This window comes from Polyodon spathula, chromosome 3 (genome assembly GCF_017654505.1).
Source record: "Polyodon spathula isolate WHYD16114869_AA chromosome 3, ASM1765450v1, whole genome shotgun sequence".
In the NCBI taxonomy this organism is placed as follows: domain Eukaryota; kingdom Metazoa; phylum Chordata; class Actinopteri; order Acipenseriformes; family Polyodontidae; genus Polyodon; species Polyodon spathula.
This window is the reverse complement of record NC_054536.1, coordinates 64,469,004-64,490,048: the sequence shown is the minus strand read 5'-3', so window position 1 is coordinate 64,490,048 and position 21,045 is coordinate 64,469,004. Positions and strand designations below refer to the sequence as shown.

At 36.7% G+C, this 21,045-nt stretch overlaps 1 protein-coding gene across 1 annotated transcript in view; it reads right to left on the bottom strand.

Moving 5' to 3' along the window:
* Positions 1-10,896, bottom strand: part of LOC121313312 (enhancer of filamentation 1-like) — a 31,253-nt gene extending 20,357 nt beyond the window's left edge. The window contains exon 1 of the mRNA XM_041245711.1: positions 10,685-10,896. Within this exon, the coding sequence (XP_041101645.1) occupies positions 10,685-10,696 (12 nt within the window). The 5' untranslated portion in view covers positions 10,697-10,896. The remainder of the gene's footprint in view (positions 1-10,684) is intronic.
* Positions 10,897-21,045: the final 10,149 nt, after the last annotated feature.

Sequence of the window (21,045 nt, the reverse complement as noted above, 5' to 3'; positions counted from 1 at the left end):
TTCAGGTGAAAGTAGGAAAACATCAATCTCTCTTTCCTACTTTCACCTGAAGAAGAGACCTTTGAGGTCTTGAAAGCTTGTGAATTATTATTACTTGGTTAGCCCAATAAAAAGGTACCACTTCTCCTTCTCTTTGTCTAAACATTCGCACAAACGCAAAAAAAACCCCCAAAAAACTTTGTTCACCAATATATAGAACAGACTCTCATACAAGAGGAAAACAAATTCACAAAACACAGACTTCATCAACTCAACCAACCTGAAGTCCATTGTGTAAAAATGTAGGTCACTCTACTGTACATTCCCAGTGGGTGCAAAAAATTGCATTAAAACAGAGGTTCAGGCCGAGTTTCCTTAAATTAGATGTCAGAACTAACTTGCAAGCAAATTCAATACAATTGGGATAGCGAGGGAACACGATACATACTGTAAAGTCTTATTGCTAACAAAACTGTTCTATCATCAAATACATCTCATGTTGAAAAGAGGTCTCAGCTTGTCCTCATTTTCTTAGCAATGGATAATTATTGAATTGCAAGACTCTTTAAAGTGGAGGAACAAGTCTGGCACACACTGTTTAAGAGATACCAGAGAAGGCTCACCAAATGTAAAGACACAATATAGAAGATTGCATGCCCTAACTGGCTATTATTAGAGTTAGAGACATATAATATAACTGTATCACTTAAGTAAGGTTGTTACTTGCCTGTAGCTTGTTAGATTTTGTTCTTGTTTATGCTCAGACGGGATACTCAAATAAGCAATGAGAAAGCTGCAGTAACATACATCGCCTGCACAGATGCTGGCAAACCACAAACATATAGTTTGTAGAGTACAGCAGGAGACCTAGCAACATTAGACCTAGTTGCTAAGGCTTAATTTGAGGTATGTCAACGCAAAGACATATTAAAACCACCAGCAAATTCTTGTATGGTCACTGGTAACCAGCATGCAGTGGTTTTAGAGAGCTATTTTTCTCTATTAAAGAAAAACAATTGTCTAGCTTTTTAGATTTAAGTATAAATCATGTAGAATCTGGCTCATAAAAGGTTCTAATGAATTTGGTTATGAACCATTATGAACCTTATGTCAAGGAGGTGAAAACCTGCATTTTGGTAACAAATGCTTTGGTCAGCTGTTGAAAAACAAAGAATGGATTCTATAACCATCATTAAATTAGTTATAATGCGGACCATGTTACTGGTAATTTATTTATTTTTACACGGGACACATAGAAGAGAAAAAAAGTTTTACACAGAATGATCTTATGTCTCCAAAACAGGTTCATGTTGGATAGATGTCAGGAAATGCCAAGATACGGTTGGTATTAAGAACTTACAGTGTAAGGTAGCTCTATAGAATAATAGAGAATAATAAACGACAATTATAATAATAGCAAGTAAACAATAGAATAGTTTAATAATTGTGTTTGTAAACAAAGATGGTATTCATGCAGGTTAAACAAATACAAAGAGAAGAAACATGTGTAATGTAAAATATATGAATGTTTATTGTAAATGGAATGAATGTTAAATAACAGTTTATTTTTCTATAAAATTATTCCAAGTGTAACTGGTTACTGAATTATTAATCCTTTTATGAGTAGGCGTGGCTGGGTATTATTTAATACCGTATAATATCTTTAATATCTTTCCTTAGTAGGGAGCAGTAGGATTAGGTTTTTTTTTTTAATATACCATAAAATTGCTACTGTGCTGCATTGACAACAATATATATTAAGAAACACCTGCAGCAAATCAAGGATTACTGTATATCGTGGAAGCTTTTTTATTTAAATGCAGGCTATCGTTCCATAAATTTTTTTTAAAAATTAAATAAAAATAAGAAGCATTTCGCCACATTTTAGGCCTGCTTTTCAGTCACATATGTGAAAGCGCCAAGGTGCCTTAAACCACAAATGTGAACGGGATTGAAGACCTAAATATGCAGTGGCCCTGAGGCAACCCCAGAGGTGGTCCTGAGCCAGCCCAGTAGTGTGAACGGGTTCTTATTATATGATAAGGGAAACCCTGAATCCTAGCACTTAAATACTCTTGTATTAAACATAATTACTATGGAAACAAAGTGGTCATTATATTACAAACAAGAAAATCTGCTTTGAATTACTGTTTAGTTTGCAAACGTAAACAAGTTATTTCAGCAGGTTTGTATTCGGTCTATTAGAACCAGTCAAGACATGGACTATATTTACAAAGGGACCACATATCGACCAACAACATATGAGTTGTATTTCAGTATGTGTGTTTTTATTCATTAGTTTACTTTGTGTTTTTGAAACTTCCTTATTCCCACAAGAGATTTATTTTTAGGTACAAGAAAGTGCTAATAAAGAAAGTGTGTAACAGAACTAGTGCTGGTACCGTAGGACACATGGAGGGAAGGACCTGTCTAAGGAGTGACATCTACATTATTCATCTCGCTTTGAGTAACAAATATCTTTCATAGAGAAAAAACAAATAGCACATTGCAAATTTCACATTCCTGTAATGCAATCAAATACAAAGCAGAAGCCAATTATTGTTACTGTTAACATTATTAAAGTGTCTATCTTCTTTACACTAAGTGTAATGAAAAACGCGTTACTGTTCATGTTTTTTTTTTTTCCTGTGCTGTCTATAACCTACATATCATCTTAATGAATGTGGCTATGCACAAATGGTCTCATACGAATTGTAAAATCCCCCATAAATTAACGGCAACACTGTAAAGCAGAATCTCTTAACCGGCAGCAATGGGCTGGGCCTGTAATTAAATACTTAGTGAAGTCAGACAGAATCTAGCCTTGGGCTAGAATGCGTGTGGTGGATTCCCTGAATGGGAGCTGTGGTTAAGAACAGCTCCGGGTGAATGGTGTTACACTCGTGCACAACAACTAAATTTCTGATAAAGTTTGGATTAGCTGTAGCATTAGAAAAGCATTTACACTGTCACCCATTTTGACAAAATAAATATGAAGCCTATATTCCCTCCTTTGAACCACATGTTAAGGCAGTGGCTGAGCTGTCAGTGGTGCTTCCTTCTAGATGACACGTCAGATTGTGGGTCAAACTATATTCATTATGGACATGAAAGTTGCTGAGATATTTGTCCAAACAAGTAGGGGGAACGCCATGCCCTAACAATCCTCCACCCCATACAAAGGGGCCCCCTTAGAGCTAAGCAAGCATGGGGTATCGTCGAATTTCAAAAACAAGTCAATGTAGGGAGAAACCACTGTAGCTGAAGTTCAAATCACAACTTACAGTTCTTATTTAAACAACAGAAGCTATTAAATTTGCCCCCTTTCCCCCTATGCCAATGGAGTTAGTTCTTTCCTTAGAAGATCAGTATAATATTCTTGGTTATCCAATTGAAAAATCCTGTCTGTAGATTAATTTATTTATTTGACATCGAAGCACATGGTGGCAACACATTCTCAGTTCACATGCTTTGAAGCCACCCCACCCCCATGCTCACTTTTATTTCTCATCTTTCCCTTCATGTACTGCCACTATTCCCAGGAGTGTGTGTGTGTGTGTGTGTGTGTGTGTGTGTGTGTGTGTGTGTGTGTGTGTGTGGGGCGGGGGCGACAAGAACTCATTATGATGAGATGAATCATTTGACAAGAACTCATTATGATGAGATGAATCACAGTACAGCTGCCTGCCAAAGCCTGCCCTCTTATCTTGGTGTGAATGCACAAGGAGAGCTAAAGAGTACTGTGTGATAGTCTCTTCCATTTAGAGAGATTTCATAATTTTGCACTACTTGGCCAAACCTGGTTGTCCGAATGAGGCAAACCTAGTTAAAGCAAAGCCTGGGTCGGCTCCAGTCCCTTGGGAGGAGGTTCATGTGGAAGGCCTCTTTTAGTTGCATTTGTGTGTGAGAACCTGCCAGCACTTGTGTATTTCTACTACACCCATTTCCTGCAATTATAATTGGGGTTTTCTTCTCTACTGTCAGATTTTCTTTATTTTCAGAATGAAATAGAGGGTGAGGCTGGCTGTCTGAGACTTTTAGGCCAAATGCTGCCCTGAAGTGAAAATTTTAAATTTTAAAAATTATTATTTTAAAAATTGAAATTTCGCAAATCAGATGTGGTGGTTTATTTACAGTCACATATTGTTTTTCAAATAACACATTCAAAAACAACATATTTGGAAATATTTCATCAGGAACAAATGTGTGGTTATTTATTTATTTATTTATTTATTTTTTAAACAGAAGTAATTTAAGGAGTTTTCCTTTATAACATACAGCTGATGCCTACATTTCCCTTGGAAAAGATTAAGAAATGTTACATTTACAGTTACAGTTAAAGGAAGTTAGCAAGTACTGTATAAACCTTTATACTGTTTCAAAGACATTTTAATGTACTAGTCACTTTGTGGGTGGTGTGGAAAAAAACCCTCAATGCAAATCAATGAAACTTGGCAGGGGGAGGCACTAAAAGATTCTAGTACCTACCACCACAGGTCAAACAGAGTGCGCCAGCCATGTCTTATTGCTTAATTAATTGCTTACCTTTTATTTAGGAGGATTTCCATGGTAAGAACAACATAAACAGAATGGGCTATTTTCCACAACAGTGATTTTAGAATTATTAAATGAAAGTGAATACAGGAGCCATCAGTCGGTAATCCATTCTCAATGGGAAATATTAAAGGTTTTTGTGTTTATCTGCATTAAGGGCCAGTCTCCCAAACACTACTGCGCTATTAGATTAACTCAAATAGTGAACCTGCCTGTTTATCTACTAGACACATCTTTCATGCTCAGTAGTGCAAGAGTCTACTTTGTAACAAAATCTGCTTGTCCCGCTGAGTTCATGCTACACTGGTAATTTTAATCCCCACTGGCACATACCCTGGTTTCTTATCTTAGCTTTTATTTTATTTGGGACTGTGACAGGGTTGGCTGATGTGGTGACGCCAGGCCAGAATGCAAGAACTGCAGAGATACAGATAATGCAGTGACAAAAAGGCGCTGCAGTGCAGTTTTTTTTTAAACACAAAGAAATAAAATATTTAAAACAAAAACAACACTGCTGACAGAGCAAAATAAAATAATAAACAAACAAGCCATGAACACAAAATATAAATCTAATAAGCAGGTCAGGCTGGGCAGTAGCCTTCACTGATCCTACTTTCAGTTTCCTTCTTTCTTTTTGCTTTTCACTCGCTCCCGTTCCTCCTCTCAAACACCCACCTACTCTTCACTCGAGCAGGGAAAACTGCAGGGTTTTTATACTGGTGACCATCTCCAGATTAGCAGCAATTAATTAACTCCGGAGAGGATCACCTTCTGCACAAGGTTATCTGGATGGTGTTTCCCCATCCGCGCTCCCAAACAATACCAAACTCTGCTTTTTGCCATCAAATATATAAATACATAAATTATAATAAAACACAACAGATACAAAATAATACACACTAAAAACACAGGGCTGGAGGGGTACCCCGTTCTAAAATAAAAAAATACAAAAACAAAACACCACATTTTATGGCAGGGCTTTGCCCTTTTCATGCTTCTAGCCCTGTCACAGGGACTCAAAAGGCAAGATGACTTCTCCAGTTGTCTTGGGGCCAGTACAGTCCAAGCCGAGAAAGTGCAGGCTTGATGCCAAAGATGCTCTACACTGCAAAATTGAAAGTGTCCCAATACACAGTTTGAACCAGACATGACAGCATAAACTTTAAAACACTAATCCAACATGCCTTTAAAAGGAATTTATTTAAGTTAAGACATACTTTGTGCAAAGATAAAACTCTATAATGACCTGTTACCATGTACAAAGTGTTTTTAAAGGCAGCTGCAGCAATTTGCTAATATTTGGAAAATAGCTATCATAGTTTTTTGTAGATAATCTGAGGGAGGAAACCTTTTAAAAATGAATAATGAAGTAGGAAATATTTAACTTTGTTTTTTAATCTAATCTTTTTTTTTTTTTTTTTTTTTCAATGCAAAGCCTGATTTTTATGTCATTACACATTGGTCATACACATATTTTATTTATGTATTTCCATATACGATCTCAAAGAATTGCAAGAATGCTGCCCGATATTCATATGTGTAGAATGGGTAACTTCCAACTGGTTAAACATTCACAAGTCAGGAAACATTCCACTCAGTGAAGAGGAATTTATTTCCCTGTTCAGTTATAGGAGAGCCAAAAAAAAAATCTAAAAACAAAAAAATAAATAATCACCTGTCCAAGGTTATGACGGAAAATACCCTAAAGTCCTTGGACTTCAACATGACCTCTACGTTACTAAGAACACTGGCACATCCTGTACTTACAGTAAATTCAGTAAAAAAGAAAAGGCATTTAAAATTGAATTGAACTACACTTTACCCAAAACTGAAAACTTGTGTTTAAGAAAACCAGTAGCTATCAACAAAAAAATACCACAAAAACCTTTTAACAAATGCCAGATAATACAACTGAATCACATTCCTTATAAGATAGGCAATAAACCAAGCTGGGGATCAATTACAGTCTAGAAAGTGAACGTTTTTTTGTTTTAAGCTGACAAATGACCTATGATGTCCATACGCTACAACTAGTATCAACCTCTCTACACCTTAACAACCACTGGCTTTAGCAGGAATGCAAACAGTAAATAAATGAATGGCTATGAGCCCCTAGGACAGTCATTACTCTTCCAGCACAAAACAAAATAGCTTGAGCCTCTCCTTGCCTGTGATACAAGTGTCTTTTCTCAGGCATTCTCCCCCTCTTTCAAGTGACAGTGTGTACTTTTGTTTGTTTTTTACACACTTTTAATATAGCCATTTTGTTAACAAAGAAAATCTTCTAAGAGATTACTATAGATATACACTATTTTAGGAATATCTAGAATGGCAAACAGTCACTAAATGTGCTTCAGTTTATGCCCATGAACTTCACCTTGTCCCATGGTGATCAACCATTTAGAGGTGTGTTCAGACTACAGGTGTATGTACTTACTGTATAACCAACAGAACAAAACAACCATTTATGGTAAATGAAAGACCACTTAGCTACATTTATATTTGACCTATTCCATTTTAAAACTGCAGAAGCAACAACAACAAAAAAAAGTAAACATTACTTTTCTTAATTTTTTTAACAGCTTCCAAGATTTAGAGTGGAAGCCAGTTTTGAAAACAAGCTGACATTCTAATTTCAGCGTTATTCTAAAGTGGAAGAAAAAGCTATAAAAGAAATGAGTTTCAATTGAACTAACGGTTTGGATCACATGAGTTTTAACGTACTCCTGTAAAGAAACCTAATATTGCATGCTCAAAAGTGTCATTGTGCTTGTCAAACAGCGACCAAGGACATGTGTAACTCATAGACAATTCTTTTTTTTTTTCTCAATATAATGCTTGATTTCAAGTCACCTATGGTTACATGCTCTTTTTGCATGCTGCTGTGCATCTCAGACCTTTTCATAATCACCCCCATGGTGTGCTGAAAATAAGTGTCTTCAGTGGTGCCTCCATGTATATTCAGCACTATAGACTTTCAACAAAAGTGCACTTGCAAAGTCTCCCTTTCCCATGCTATTTCACCTCTCATGTAGCCGCACAGGTTTTCTGATACTGAAGCTCGCTTTCTTGTCCCTGTTACTCTATTTGGATCTCTCCCCACCAAACTCACCTAACCCTTTATGTCTGGAAAGATAGACAGTTCTAGTATTACTGGAGCAGCGGTCACGTGTCAAAGAGATTAAACATGAAAATGTGCTCAATAAGCATTACAGCAAAGAATGACCATTTTTCAGAAATGGCTTTCTTTTGTTCTTTGGAAAAATTAATGTTTTAGTCTCTCATTTGTTTTCACATCTTTTACATGCACATAGTAACGCATATATGCATATATATATATATATATCTATATATATATATATATATATATCTAGATATCTATATATGTGTGTTCACACACACACACACACACATACATATATACATATACACACACTTTTGATTGGTCTATTGTCCTCTGAAGTAATTTTCAGGTAACTGTCACAAATATAAACTACTGTATTTATCATAAAGAAAAAACCCTTGTAGAAATAAAACTGTCTGGAATTATGTACGTTCATAGGAACTTTGAACCACTTATGCCTGATGAATTTACTTCATAGTAACAATGACATCATCAGCTATACAGTTTATTATAAAAACTGATAAGAAACAACCTGCCTGTAGCAGTCAATTGATGGTCTTGAAAAAATAAAATCACAGTGCCAAGCCATAAAAGTCAATTGCTAAGTCATTTTGCACTGCCTTAATCTATTTCTAATGGTACATCATTCAAAGATGGATTGTGGCCTTGAGTTTGCCCTGGTACTGTAGTAGTGAAATACGAGCTAGCTGAAGAAGAAGGTGTGTGTGTGTGGGGGGAGGGGGGGAGGGGTGGTGGTGGTGATAACTACATATCAGGTTGGCCTCCCAGTCACAATGTTAAACCTCACTTCTGACATCAGACCATGGCTGGGTGGAAGTTATGTACTAGAATTTGGAGGAGTACATTCCTTTTATGGTATGAGAACAATCCAAGCCCTACACATGCTTCTGATGAACAGGAACAATCTCACGAACACTGGACGAGTAAGCAGGTAAGGTTACTGGTGACAGTGGTCAAATTTGACTATACAGAACTAAACACGAAACACTGTTACACTTCCCTTGCATTTTGGATTCACAAGCTAATAGTTAGGGTTATAAAGACATATATGCATAATTAAAAAGATCAGTTCGAAGAAAAAAGCTCCAAGCTTCATTCCTTAACCTCACGACTTGATTTTGGAAAACATCATGAGAAAGACAGTAGTCCACTAATGTTTGGAATAATACATGCTGCTAGCTTTTATCAAACATATATATTAAAACATACTAAACTACAGTTACTAAACAATATGATGCTAAGCACAAAAATAATGACGGCATGTATTTTCAAACCTCGTGGCAGTGTAGAGAATGTTGATTACAACAAGCACTTATGCGCAATGAACCAGACCCTCTTAAATAACGTGTTTATAATATCACAAACACACACACACAAATAATAAAAACACAAATTAACTAGATGCTGTACGCATTGATTACGTAGAAAGAATACTGCCAAAGCACAGCAAATCACAGCACTCGCCATGCAATACCTGGAGACTGGTGATGTGTATATACTGTCTCTGCTAACATTCCCGCTTGCGTGTGCAGAGTTAAAACAACACAGCTTAAAACAGGAGTAAAACAATGACACACTGTATTATCAAACGACAGTGTTTCATTGATAGTACTTATGTGATAGGCTTGCTTGGAGACCTTTAAGGTGTAGAAATGTGTTTGCAAACTGTTTTTATTTGGCAGGCATTTAATTTATATGTCAGATACAACTGGTTTTTACTTTCCAGCTAAACCTCTGGGACTGGGGAAGACATATATTATGTTGCAATTCGTAACATGCCAGAAATAGTTCAAGTCAAACAGGGTCAAAGGGGTCAAAAGACAAGATTGAACAAGTAGCTGAAAAATACAGTGTTGAGCAAAATATAGTTAATTACGCATGGCTATATTGCACCTCATGTGGAGACCCAAACTTCCAATGTAATTTACTTTTTTTTTCCTTCTTGTAAAACTGGGTTTAAATTATTTTTTGAGCACCAAGTTTACAACAAATTTAAATCTGACCCCCACAGGATAACAACTTCTCATCAAAAATTAATAAAGAGAAATAAATGCTCCTGAAATATATTATCATTATTAACAACAACAACAACAACAACAACAACAATAATAATAATACAAACCAAACATTCATAATGCATAAATTTTGTATTTGTAAATAGGGGGCGCAATTTGTTAATCTACATACTACAGTGTAACACAAACGTCCAAAAAAATACTTTTACCGACTTTATTTAGATGGACAAGAAAGCATTTTTTTCCTGAGACAAAACTCAGACAATAGTCTGTTATCATAATATATATATATATATATATATATATATATTATATATATAATAAGTGTCCACACACCACACACAGTGTGTCGATATATATATATATATTATATATATATATATATATATCTATCTATATATATATATATTTGACACATGTACTGATACGAAGAAAATATTATTATATGATGGGATGACGTGTTTTTGTTTTGTGATAGTGATTTGACTAAATGACTCAGATTTCGTTTGACAAAACAAAATTCGTTTCATTCAAATTTGTTTTTGATTTGTCGGGTCTCCCAAGACTGAAACTCTCTACCTCAGAAAGGGCTCCATAAAATAGTTAAACACCCATGATGATATTTTTCTGTAGTTTTTCATGTTTTTCAATACATTGTACAGTCTGTGTGCCCCAAAACATTTCTAAATCAAATCGGTTAATATTTTGCCACCTCCCCATTGAACAACTGCATTTCAAAATCTAACGAACCTGCATGATCCCCCCCAAAAACTCACATTTCCCCCCAACCATTCAAAAACAACAACGATTCTCTGCAACACTGCTGCACCGCAACACCTGCAAACTTCCAGACAACTGTGTCAATCAAATTATAACAACAAAACTACTATGACTGAGCCATACAGATCAAACCAAAAACTTTTCTAAAATGTACCACACAGACAGGTCTTTACACAAAAATATATAAGTATACTTCAGCTCAGGTACTTACTTTATACTTCATCTTGAATGGCTGTGTTTATTTTTTATTATTTGTTTTAATATCCGCTTTGGTAATCAGAGAGAAGACATTTGAGATTTGATGCTTAATTTCTTTAAATATGTAAGTCGAGCACAGAATTTAAGTTGTGTCCAAACTGTAGTTCGTCTGAGACAAGTCTTAGTTCCAGACGCTTCAACGAGGTTTCTGGAGTATTTTAACCAAGTGATTTCATTACTTCAGCAGGAAGGCTGAACTCGTTTACGTAATCCAGCCACTATTGGCCAGGCTGCACTCGTCCCCTATAGTGAAAGAAAGTCCTTTATGACGGGTTCATCCTAATTTGTTTCCTACAACCCCCGAAGGAAAGAGCGGGTGCTTTAACAATTAGCTCAGTTTAATAAACTGAGGTATTGAGCCCACAAAGCAACGATGTCTAACAATGTTGTTTCCTGTGCCCTCGCAACTGCCTCATAAATGCACTTATTTCAACGGCATTCTGCATGAAATCTACATTAGAAACAAAACGTTTTCTGTTAACTTTGCTTTCTGCCGCCCACCCTGCTGGAATATTTTATGTCTGGTCCAGTTTCTGTTATGTTAATTCAAAACAAGTCAGCTGGATGCTGTGGGTATTAGCCGGTATACACAGGAAAACAGCGTTTAGCCACTTCATTTGGGCAATATAGCGTTTACCCACTTCTCATATAAGGGATACAGAGTTTACTCAATTCTACTCTCCTGTATATCCCTGGTAAAAGTCAAGATATTGCGTGTGTGTGTGAGTGTTCTATGATTGACTGTTTATGAGCTGTTAATGTTGTGTAGGTCGGTCATAGAGCTGTTCAGTGAAGTGCACTGTCGGGTCTGTGACTTCACCCGTGAACAGCACCTCATAGAGGAAATAACGTTATGGAGGGTACTCTGGTTGGCGGAGGGCCAGTAGTAATGTATCTGTTCATGTTTATATACTACACCACTGCTTACAACGGTGCTACACGAATGAAACAACACGACAGACAGTTTCGTATTTCAGGTTGAGGTTAAAACTCCAGATAATAATAATACACAGTACAGCAGCATTCAACTACTACAGTTGCACAGATTGGGTTAAACAAATATATCTAAAAGTTACTCACAGAACTTGACACCAACAAAAAGGAAACACACACACACACACTAGAAAAGACCCTTGGCCTCTACTAATCAGCCCTTTCCATATAAGAGATCCACTATTATTGCATGCAACTTGTAACTTATTATTTCCCTTCATCTGCATGCAAAGATCTACATCACAATGTATGTGTGAATGTATTTCTTCAACCTCTACCTTAGTTACACGTCTCCCTTTCACATAAACAGCATTAAAAAATAAAAAAAGCATTATGCAGTAATGCATTATATTACAGTCTACAATTGGAATGAGAGCAATTCCATGAAGAATGCTGGACCAATAAGAAGGAAACGCAAAAGAAAGTGCATGCCTTTGCAAAACTGTTAGTGTACATTCCATTGTAAACATTCCTTAGTTGTGATGTAATCTACCCAGCCCTTGATTGTTAAGACAACATCATGTTAGAATTTTATTTTCTCCAAGATATTCACTGTGAACCAATGCACAAACCCATAAAAGTATATACTAAAGGCACTACCTTTTAGGTAGTAATACTGTCCAGGTATATTAATTGTAATAGTTACATTTTAACAGAACATCCAAAATCACAATGAGACATTTTATAAGCTCCATAACACACTTGAAGGTGTATATGGGTCGGATACAGCCCACTCACAGGTGGTGGAAGACACAACGCATCTGAGAAATAAGTGTCAGTTTTAAACATGTACAGTAAAAACATGAACGTGAAGTGTTCATTGGTGACTGCCAAGAATGGCGCCACATTGAAAGTAACCACTCAAAGCTGACAGTTATGTTTTGTAAAATGAAGATACAATAATTAGGCTGTTAAGTTAACATTAACCTGATTTATTTTTGGTTTATGCTATATATCACCTTGAGACAGTTAGTTTCATTATCTGATGCTAAACAGCTTTTACACTGTTTTGTGTGTGTTAACCATTTTTTAAATTGCATAAATGACGTGAAAAAGTAAGCTACAAAAAAACAAAAACTCTTACCGGTAATTATTCCCTGTATTCCATCTCAGAAAGAAGTTCATCTGTTTTTTTTCCTTTCTTTACAAGTATGTATGTATTCAAGCCATACACATCTTATTATGGATACTTTAAATACATCTGAACTCACATATGTAAACACACCAAAGAAATGGGTTGGTTGAGTAATATACAGTATGTATATATATGTGTGTGGAAACCACAGTGTACTTCTATTAGAAACATGTCTTATAGTGCTTTCCTTCCTGAGTGGCTGTTATTAAGGGTGCATATTTAGCAGGTGCCAGTGTTACAAAGACTGCACAGATTTCAGATCTCCAAAAAATCACGCCTGTGTCCCAAGCCAGGACATCTGCCAAAAGGACTTGTAAAACCGAAGTTGACAGACAGGAAAAGGAGGCAACTAAAATGCATCGTAACTAAAAACAGATGCTCCTCCTTGGCCAGTGTCTCATATTTTGTCAAGTCAACCTAATCTCAAAGTATAAGGTCAAGAGAACATATGATTTGATACTATGTCTGCTATAATGTAACAGTAAGGGCTCAGTGGTGTACAGTAAATAAGAACTGGTCACTGTTGTTTGTTTTAACCAGAGGAATCCTGGTTCATAATGCTAAGAAGTGTCAGTGATGCATGCTGTTTGCATAGAGAGGAGCCGTGCATGGAGTCTGCATGGAGAAGCAGTTCACTGGTGTTCTGGAACTGCAGTTACCAGGAAGGTCTATTGGCTCAAATGGAAGGTTGGGTTACACAATCATCTTGGATCCATCACTGTGTAATGTGGCATTACTTCTGGACAAAGAGGATACAGTGGAGGTGGGTGCCTGGAGATATGTCACACTTTATTTTGGCATTTCTAGAGAACCACGTCTTCAATTGTGACAAAACTTGCTAATGACCTTCTTTTGCAGATTATTGAGTGTCTCATAATCTGTGGGTATATGGAGCTACCCTGTTTGTCTCTGTATCACCATCCACATGTCACACCAAGAGTTTATTCATGTTACTGAGAGTATCAGAATCTAAAGGCATATGAAGGCATATGTCTAGATGTCAAACTTACATTTATTCATGTGCTTAAAGTAGATACAAGTCTTCATCTATCTTTTCATGTTAAGATGTGGTGGGGGAAGAATGTTGAATATTTCTGCACATCCTGACTTGTAACCGGAAGAGAACATGGTGTGTGGTAACATACCTTTAAGTTGCTTGTGGTGACAGAGCACACATAATATTAAATCTTTCTGCCTTCCAACACTTGTAACTGTTTTTATTCACTGAAAGTAAAAATTATAAATTAAAGGAATGCTTATTCTTTACAAATATTTTCATTGTTTTTACTCAGATCAATATTGTACAGTGTGTGCAAAAAAGGACATCTCACAAGCCATCTCACAAATGTGATTGACCTGTGAATAGGCATTAATGTATGGTTGCACCATACTTCTGTGTATGAGAAGACTGGTGGAAGCAGCTTGCAAAGAAACTTGTCACGATTGAGCTATAATACATAGACACATGAAAATCTGCATTAAAAATCAACCATCTTCTGGAAAAAAATAAGACTCTGATAAATCATTTATTATTTAGAGATTTGGAGTTTAGTCAATACTGTAAATAGTCAATCATAAACTCTGAGCTTAAACTATAAGTCCTTGTATACACACAGCCTAAATGTGGTTGCAATTGCACCTTTATGTGGTTTGCTGACACATAGAGATTGGTCCCGCACAACAGGGGTTCTAGAAAAAATGGGCAATTCAGTTTGGTTTATTATTATTATGCACAGTTGCTGTGTGTATTTACTAAAAACTGAAATGAAACGACAGCAGTTGGTGCTTGTTACATTTCTCTATATGTTATAACAGCAGTAGCACTGAAACATGCCTTCGGATGGAAGGCTCACGGCCTGAACAATAACTTTTATTTCTGCATGCTGAGGAAGGGATTAAAGGATAGATCAATCTTTTTAATCATGTGTTTTGCTGAAGAAGCATTCAAAATAATACATAATATTGTAATTTACAGTGCCTATAGAAAGTCTACACCCCCTTTCAAAATTTTCACCTTCCACATTTTCACCTTTTGTTGCCTTATTGTGTTTTTTTTCATTTATCAACATATCCTATCCCACAACTTCCAAATGAAAAAAAATATTCTAGAAATTTGTAGAAAATTAATTAAAAATAAAAACTGAAATAGCTTAATTGGATAAGTGTCCACTCCCCTTATAATAGCAATCCTAAATTAGCTCATGCGTACCAATCCCCTTCAAAATCACACACCAAGTTAAGTGCCTCCACCTGAGTTAAATTGTAGTGATTCACATGATTTCAGGATAAATTCAGCAGTTCCTGTAGGTTCGCTCTGCTGGGTAGTGCATTTCAAAGCCATGACTCAACCATGAGCACCAAGGTACTTTTAAAAGAACTCCGGGACAAAGTTGTTGAAAGGCACAGATCAGGGGATTGGTATAAAAAAATATCAAAGGCCTTAAATATCCATTGGAGCACGGTCAAGATGATAATTAAGAAGTGAAAGGTGTATGACACTACCAAGACCCTGCCTAGATCAGGCTGTCCCTCCAAACTGGATGACTGAGCAAGAAGGAGACTGATCAGAGAGGCTACCAAGAGGCCAATGGCAACTTTGCAAGAGTTACAGGCTTTTATGGCCAAGACTGGTCAAAGTGTGTATGTAACAACAATATCCCAAGCACTTCACAAATCTGGTCTATATGGTAGGGTGGCATGAAGGAAGCCATTACTCAAGAAAGTCCATAGAATCCTGTTTGAAGTATGCAAAAAAACACTCAGGAGATTCTGTAGCCATGTGGCAAAAAGTGTTGTGGTCTGACAAAACTAAAATTGAACTTTTTGGCCTAAATGCAAAGCATTACGTTTGGCGCAAACCCAACACAGAGCATCACCCAAAGAACACCATCCCTACTGTGAAGCATGGTGGTGTCAGCATCACATTATGGAGATGTTTCTCATCAGCATGGACTGGATCACTTGTCAGGATAGAAGGGAAAATGAATGGAGCAAAGTACAAAGAAGTCCTTGAGGAAAACCTGCTGCCCTCTGCAAGAAAGCTGAAACTGGGACGGAAGTTCTCCTTTTAGCATGACAACGACCCAAAGCTCCCAGCCAAAGCTACACTGGAGTGGCTAAGGAATAAAAAGGTAAATGTCCTTGAGTGGCCCAGTCAGAGCCCCGACCTAATTCCAATCGAAAATTTGTGGCATGACTTGAAGATTGCTGTCCATCAACTCTTCCCAAGGAACTTGACAGAGCTTGAACAGTTTTGTAAAGAAGAATGGTCAAATATTGCCAAATCTAGGTATGCAAAGTTGGTAGAGACCTATCCCAACAGACTCACAGCTGTAATTGCTGCCAAAGGTGTTTCCACCAAGTATTAACTCGGGGGGGGGGGGGGGGTGTGTGGGGGGGTGGAGACTTATCCAATTATGATCCTTCAGTTTTGTATTTTTAATATATAATTTTTTTCTCAATAAAAACTTTTTTTCCCCTTAACAGTGTGGAGTATGGTGTGTAGATGAGTGGAAAAAAATCCTCATTTAAATGCATGAAACTCTGAGGCACTGACACAACAAAACGTGAAAAAAGTTCAAGGGGGGTGTAGACTTTCTATAGGCAATGCATATATTGTATCAAACATAGTATACATGTACATTACCTAAAATAACAATCTGCTATTAGTACTGTACTTGCAAACCTAACTGCCACTTATCTGTTTCTGTAAAACCATTTACACAGCACATACACAGCTTTAAAAAAAAAGAAAGAAAAAGGAAAATGTCTTCTTCAGTGTATTAGACGAAAAGTTTCTCTTTATTTTATATACCTCATTGGAAATATCCATAATTTTCAACAGGAACTTCTAACATCTGCTTAAAATAAAATAACTAGTGTCATTCATACAGTACTCTTTTATAACAAGAGCCATTCATACTTAAATATATATATATATATTATATATATATATATATATATATATATATATATATATATATATATTATATATATAATATATATATTTAAATAACAACAATGTACAGTATATGGCTAAGCTATTACACCTTTTCTGAGATCTATTAAAAATTGTAAATTTCTAAAACTGGCAAGAAAAACAGGAGAATAACATGTTTTTCTTTTATATTTGATGTTTCTCTGAAAATGTGCCTGTGCTTTTGAACTTGCATTAAAACAGGTCCTATAATGTTCTACTTAGGCAGCCACAACCATACCAAAAGCAGATTTGAAGAACCAATACCATGGTTTACATTATGCCTTTAGAAATATTTACTGACAAAACATGAAATAATCCAAAGGTTAAACCCAGTGAATAAATTATTTCCACTAGGAACTACCAAACAATAAGATTATGGGTTTTACCCTCTTACGAGTGTAGGCATTTATTCCACAAGAAGCCATTACACATCTGTTTATGCTGTAAATACTGTATACAAAATATATACTGAATCTTATATTGGTTCAAAGTTAATTGATTGTTTTTTTTTCTGAACTTGCAAGAACTCCCCACTGTATATAGGCTTTTTCGTAGACGTCATGTTTCAACTAGTTAGCATGTTTCTTTGTGTGTATTTGAACTTGACAGATAACATAAAGCATCAACATCTAACAAAAAAAAAAAGAAATGCAAACTGTTTACATGGATCTTGTGAAGACAGATGACTCCCTAGTGACTCAAGGTTTATCTCCATTTGAGGTTCACTTTACATATTTTCTGAACCTCAATGAACTGCATCTTGGCAGCGTTAAAAATGGCAGCATAGGAATGTTTGGTATGCGCAGGCTGGAGAAAGCACAGAACTGATTAACAGTTAATGGGGTCCCCCGGGTGGCTTATCCAGTTCAAGCGCTGGCTCTGGGAACGCAGGATGCAGCTTGGACAGTGCTGGTTCATATCTGGGCTGTGCAAGTAGGCCAAACTTTGCTGGGGACTCCAAAGGGGGCGTCACATTGGCTCTGACGCTCCTGGGATGGGGAATGGGAAATTGGCAGGGATTGCTTCTCCTCATTGCACAACAGCAAACCCTACTGGCCAGACACCAAGCACATTCAGAGTGGATAAAGAGCAGGGCTGATCTCTGTTCTCTGGGATCAGGAGCCCACCCACTGCTTTGGATTGCTTTTTGTACAAGCGATTCTCTCATTAGGCATGTGAGATCGAAGGATGCTCACACACCCTCAGAACAGTTGTGCTGTGTGAGTACTTGTTTTGGGTGAGAATAAAAAACATAGTTGTACATTTTAAATTTGGCAAAAAATGTAATAAAAATAATAATTGGTTCTCTAAATTAAAAAAAAAAAAACAGAAAGAATAGACTAACAGCTGGTACAGGACTTAAACAGGGTGGAAATATTTAGGAAATTTGGCAATTGTTTCCACCAAGTAAAACCCATGTGTTTCCTGCTACGTCCAGAGCTGCATGCAACCTTTGTCGGAACTCCCCCTGCCACACAGATAGCAAGAAACAAAATTGATGCTATCTATTATTATCTAATCGGTTGCACCCCAGAAGAGACATGTTTGTGCCAGAAAAGGCTAGTAGTGAGAGGTGAACAGCATAGAGCCAGTCAGTTGAAAGATACTGTTGGAGCTTTTACATAAATCTAAATGCACAACGAACAATTAGACAACATTTAACAAGATAGGAAGTTTCAGCGCTTAATGGGCAAGTTATGTAACACTCTATCACCAGCTGATGTATACTGTATCTAGGATTTGGTAGACTGCCTCACACACCAAGGGTCTGATTGTACTATTTTGTACAAAGTAAAAACATGCTTTCTTTGTCCTTAGAAGCAACCTTTGTACACTGGAAAATAAGATTACTGCACAAGAAACCATGTTTGCATTGGGCCACTATATTTTTCTCATCCAGATATCAGAAAAGCATGCATAAGCAGTGCCAAACGATAGGCAAAAACATTCTAGAACTGGTCAGAGAGAGCACTGTCACGTGTATATATATATATATATATATATATATATATATATATATATATATATATATATATGCAATTTTATTAGTTGGTTTTTATTCCACAGTCTAGGTAAACCTCCTTAAACCTGAACCTGAAATGTTATCCCCATAAACCACTAACCATTTTTAAATGTACCTATCTTTCCAGGACAAATACTATGTAATCAATCTGCAGTCTTCTGAAACTACAGAGTTTTTTTTTTTTTTTAAATGTAATGCATCAGTTAAAGTGACAACTTCAACTCTTGCATAATGGGTGTGTTACAGGACTCTAAGTATCTGAGGAGTCCTGTAACACTAGATAAAGGAAAGCGTACACTGATGTGAGTGTTTACTCTGCCTAACACAATTTAAACATTTTATACATTTATTCACTATGTAGCAATTTACTGTTTATTGTATATAACAATCAACAAGGATACTGTTAACACCTGTCAATAATAACCTAGCTTTGTTCGTGTCAATTTACACTTTGACTGTAAGCATGCTGATATTTCCATTAATCAGAGATAATTTACAGTATAACAGAATTAACCACAAACAACTTTTTAAAGTTAAACAAAATAACATAACATGAAAGTACTCTGGCAGTAAGATATTAGCCCATGGTACTTGAATGACAGTTCAAGGTCAGTATGAACGCCAATAAATATGAACCACTACAATAAATCACTAGTAATTCGATCAATACATTTAATCCATTGGCCATTAGCATAACTTAACCCAGAATTACATTACAATTGCTCATGCAATGCTAATATTATAGTTCTATTGTAAAGTGTATTATTTTCCATGGCATATAAACATTGTTTCAGTATAAACATGGACCATTCAGTTACTAGTTCGCTCTTTTGAACTCCTTATCTGACTACGCATTTCACATGAACCAGTACATATTTATAAACGCCATAACCTAAATACCGTAAAAAAAACATTGTATAAATTGATTTTCTAGCCATTTTTGCGAGTCCTTTACAAGTGGAGAGTGTCTAATACACTGGTGCGAAGTATGTGCCGATGTGATTACTATACCAGTGCCACAGTGGGATTACTGCAGCCACGGTTATGTCTCACACAGACTTAACTGTCAACAGCCAGATTAATTTGTTCAGGATCTACGGCATTCAGGTCATGCTGCTAGGCAGAAAGACCAAACCACTGTTCTAATTAAACATTTTAATTTGTTACTTTCTACAATACCATTTGTCTTTTTGAATGATAAACTGAGGCTTGCAGGCTCTTGACTGACCTCCTCCTGACCCTGACGCATGTACATGGAGGAAAAAAAAACAGAGGTTAAAGTTACCAATCTTCGGAATACGAAAACATCACAGCTATACTGCTTCACTGTTAACACAATAGCTGTTAATCTCTATGAATTTCCTTATTCCCACCCTCCCGAGTCATTGATTTGTCAACATTCAGACTGAACCCGCCCCTGGGATCCATGGCAAACAGCTATTGGTTAGAAAGCCAAGTAAATTTATCAAGTCTTCCGTTCGTTGTAACTGCAATGCTGTAATAATGTAGGTGTCTGTCTTTGAGATTGGAAAAATTAGGACAGTCAGGCAAAAAACTAAAATGATACACAACAGGTTTGAAATTGCGCCTTGTTGAATTTGTCGAAATGCAAAAAACCCTCCCTTGACCCGGCTGTCTTTTCATCCCAAAGCCAATGTTCCTTTTCTCTTCAAAACTCTTGAAAGGGCTGTAGCCAGTCAGCTGATGAAACATCTCACAGATAACAATCTGCTTGAATCTCTGCAGTCTGGCTTCCGGCCGCATCACAGTACCGAAAGTTGCCCCCTCTGTCCTTGTCCTCCTTGGCCTAACTGCTGCTTTTGATACCAATTATTTTTCACCACAGCCCTGTTTCAAAGAATGACATGAAGCAGCAGGCCAGACATGAATTTACAACGCATTCCCCCAGCTGGTTCAAAATGCCGCTGCTAGGATCTTTATCAGATGTAAAAAACATGATCACATTCCCCCTGTCTTGCCCAACTGCACTGGCTACCTGTAAAGTTCAGGATTACTTTCAAAATGATTCTGCTTGTCTACAAGACCCTTCATCACACAGATCCAGAGTATCTCTCCAACCTGCTGACCCGCTATGTCTCTGCTGAGTTGAGGTTGAGTTGAGGTCCTCTGACTCTGGCTTGCTTGTTATACCCAAGCTAAAGTGCACCACACTCAGGAGCGCTA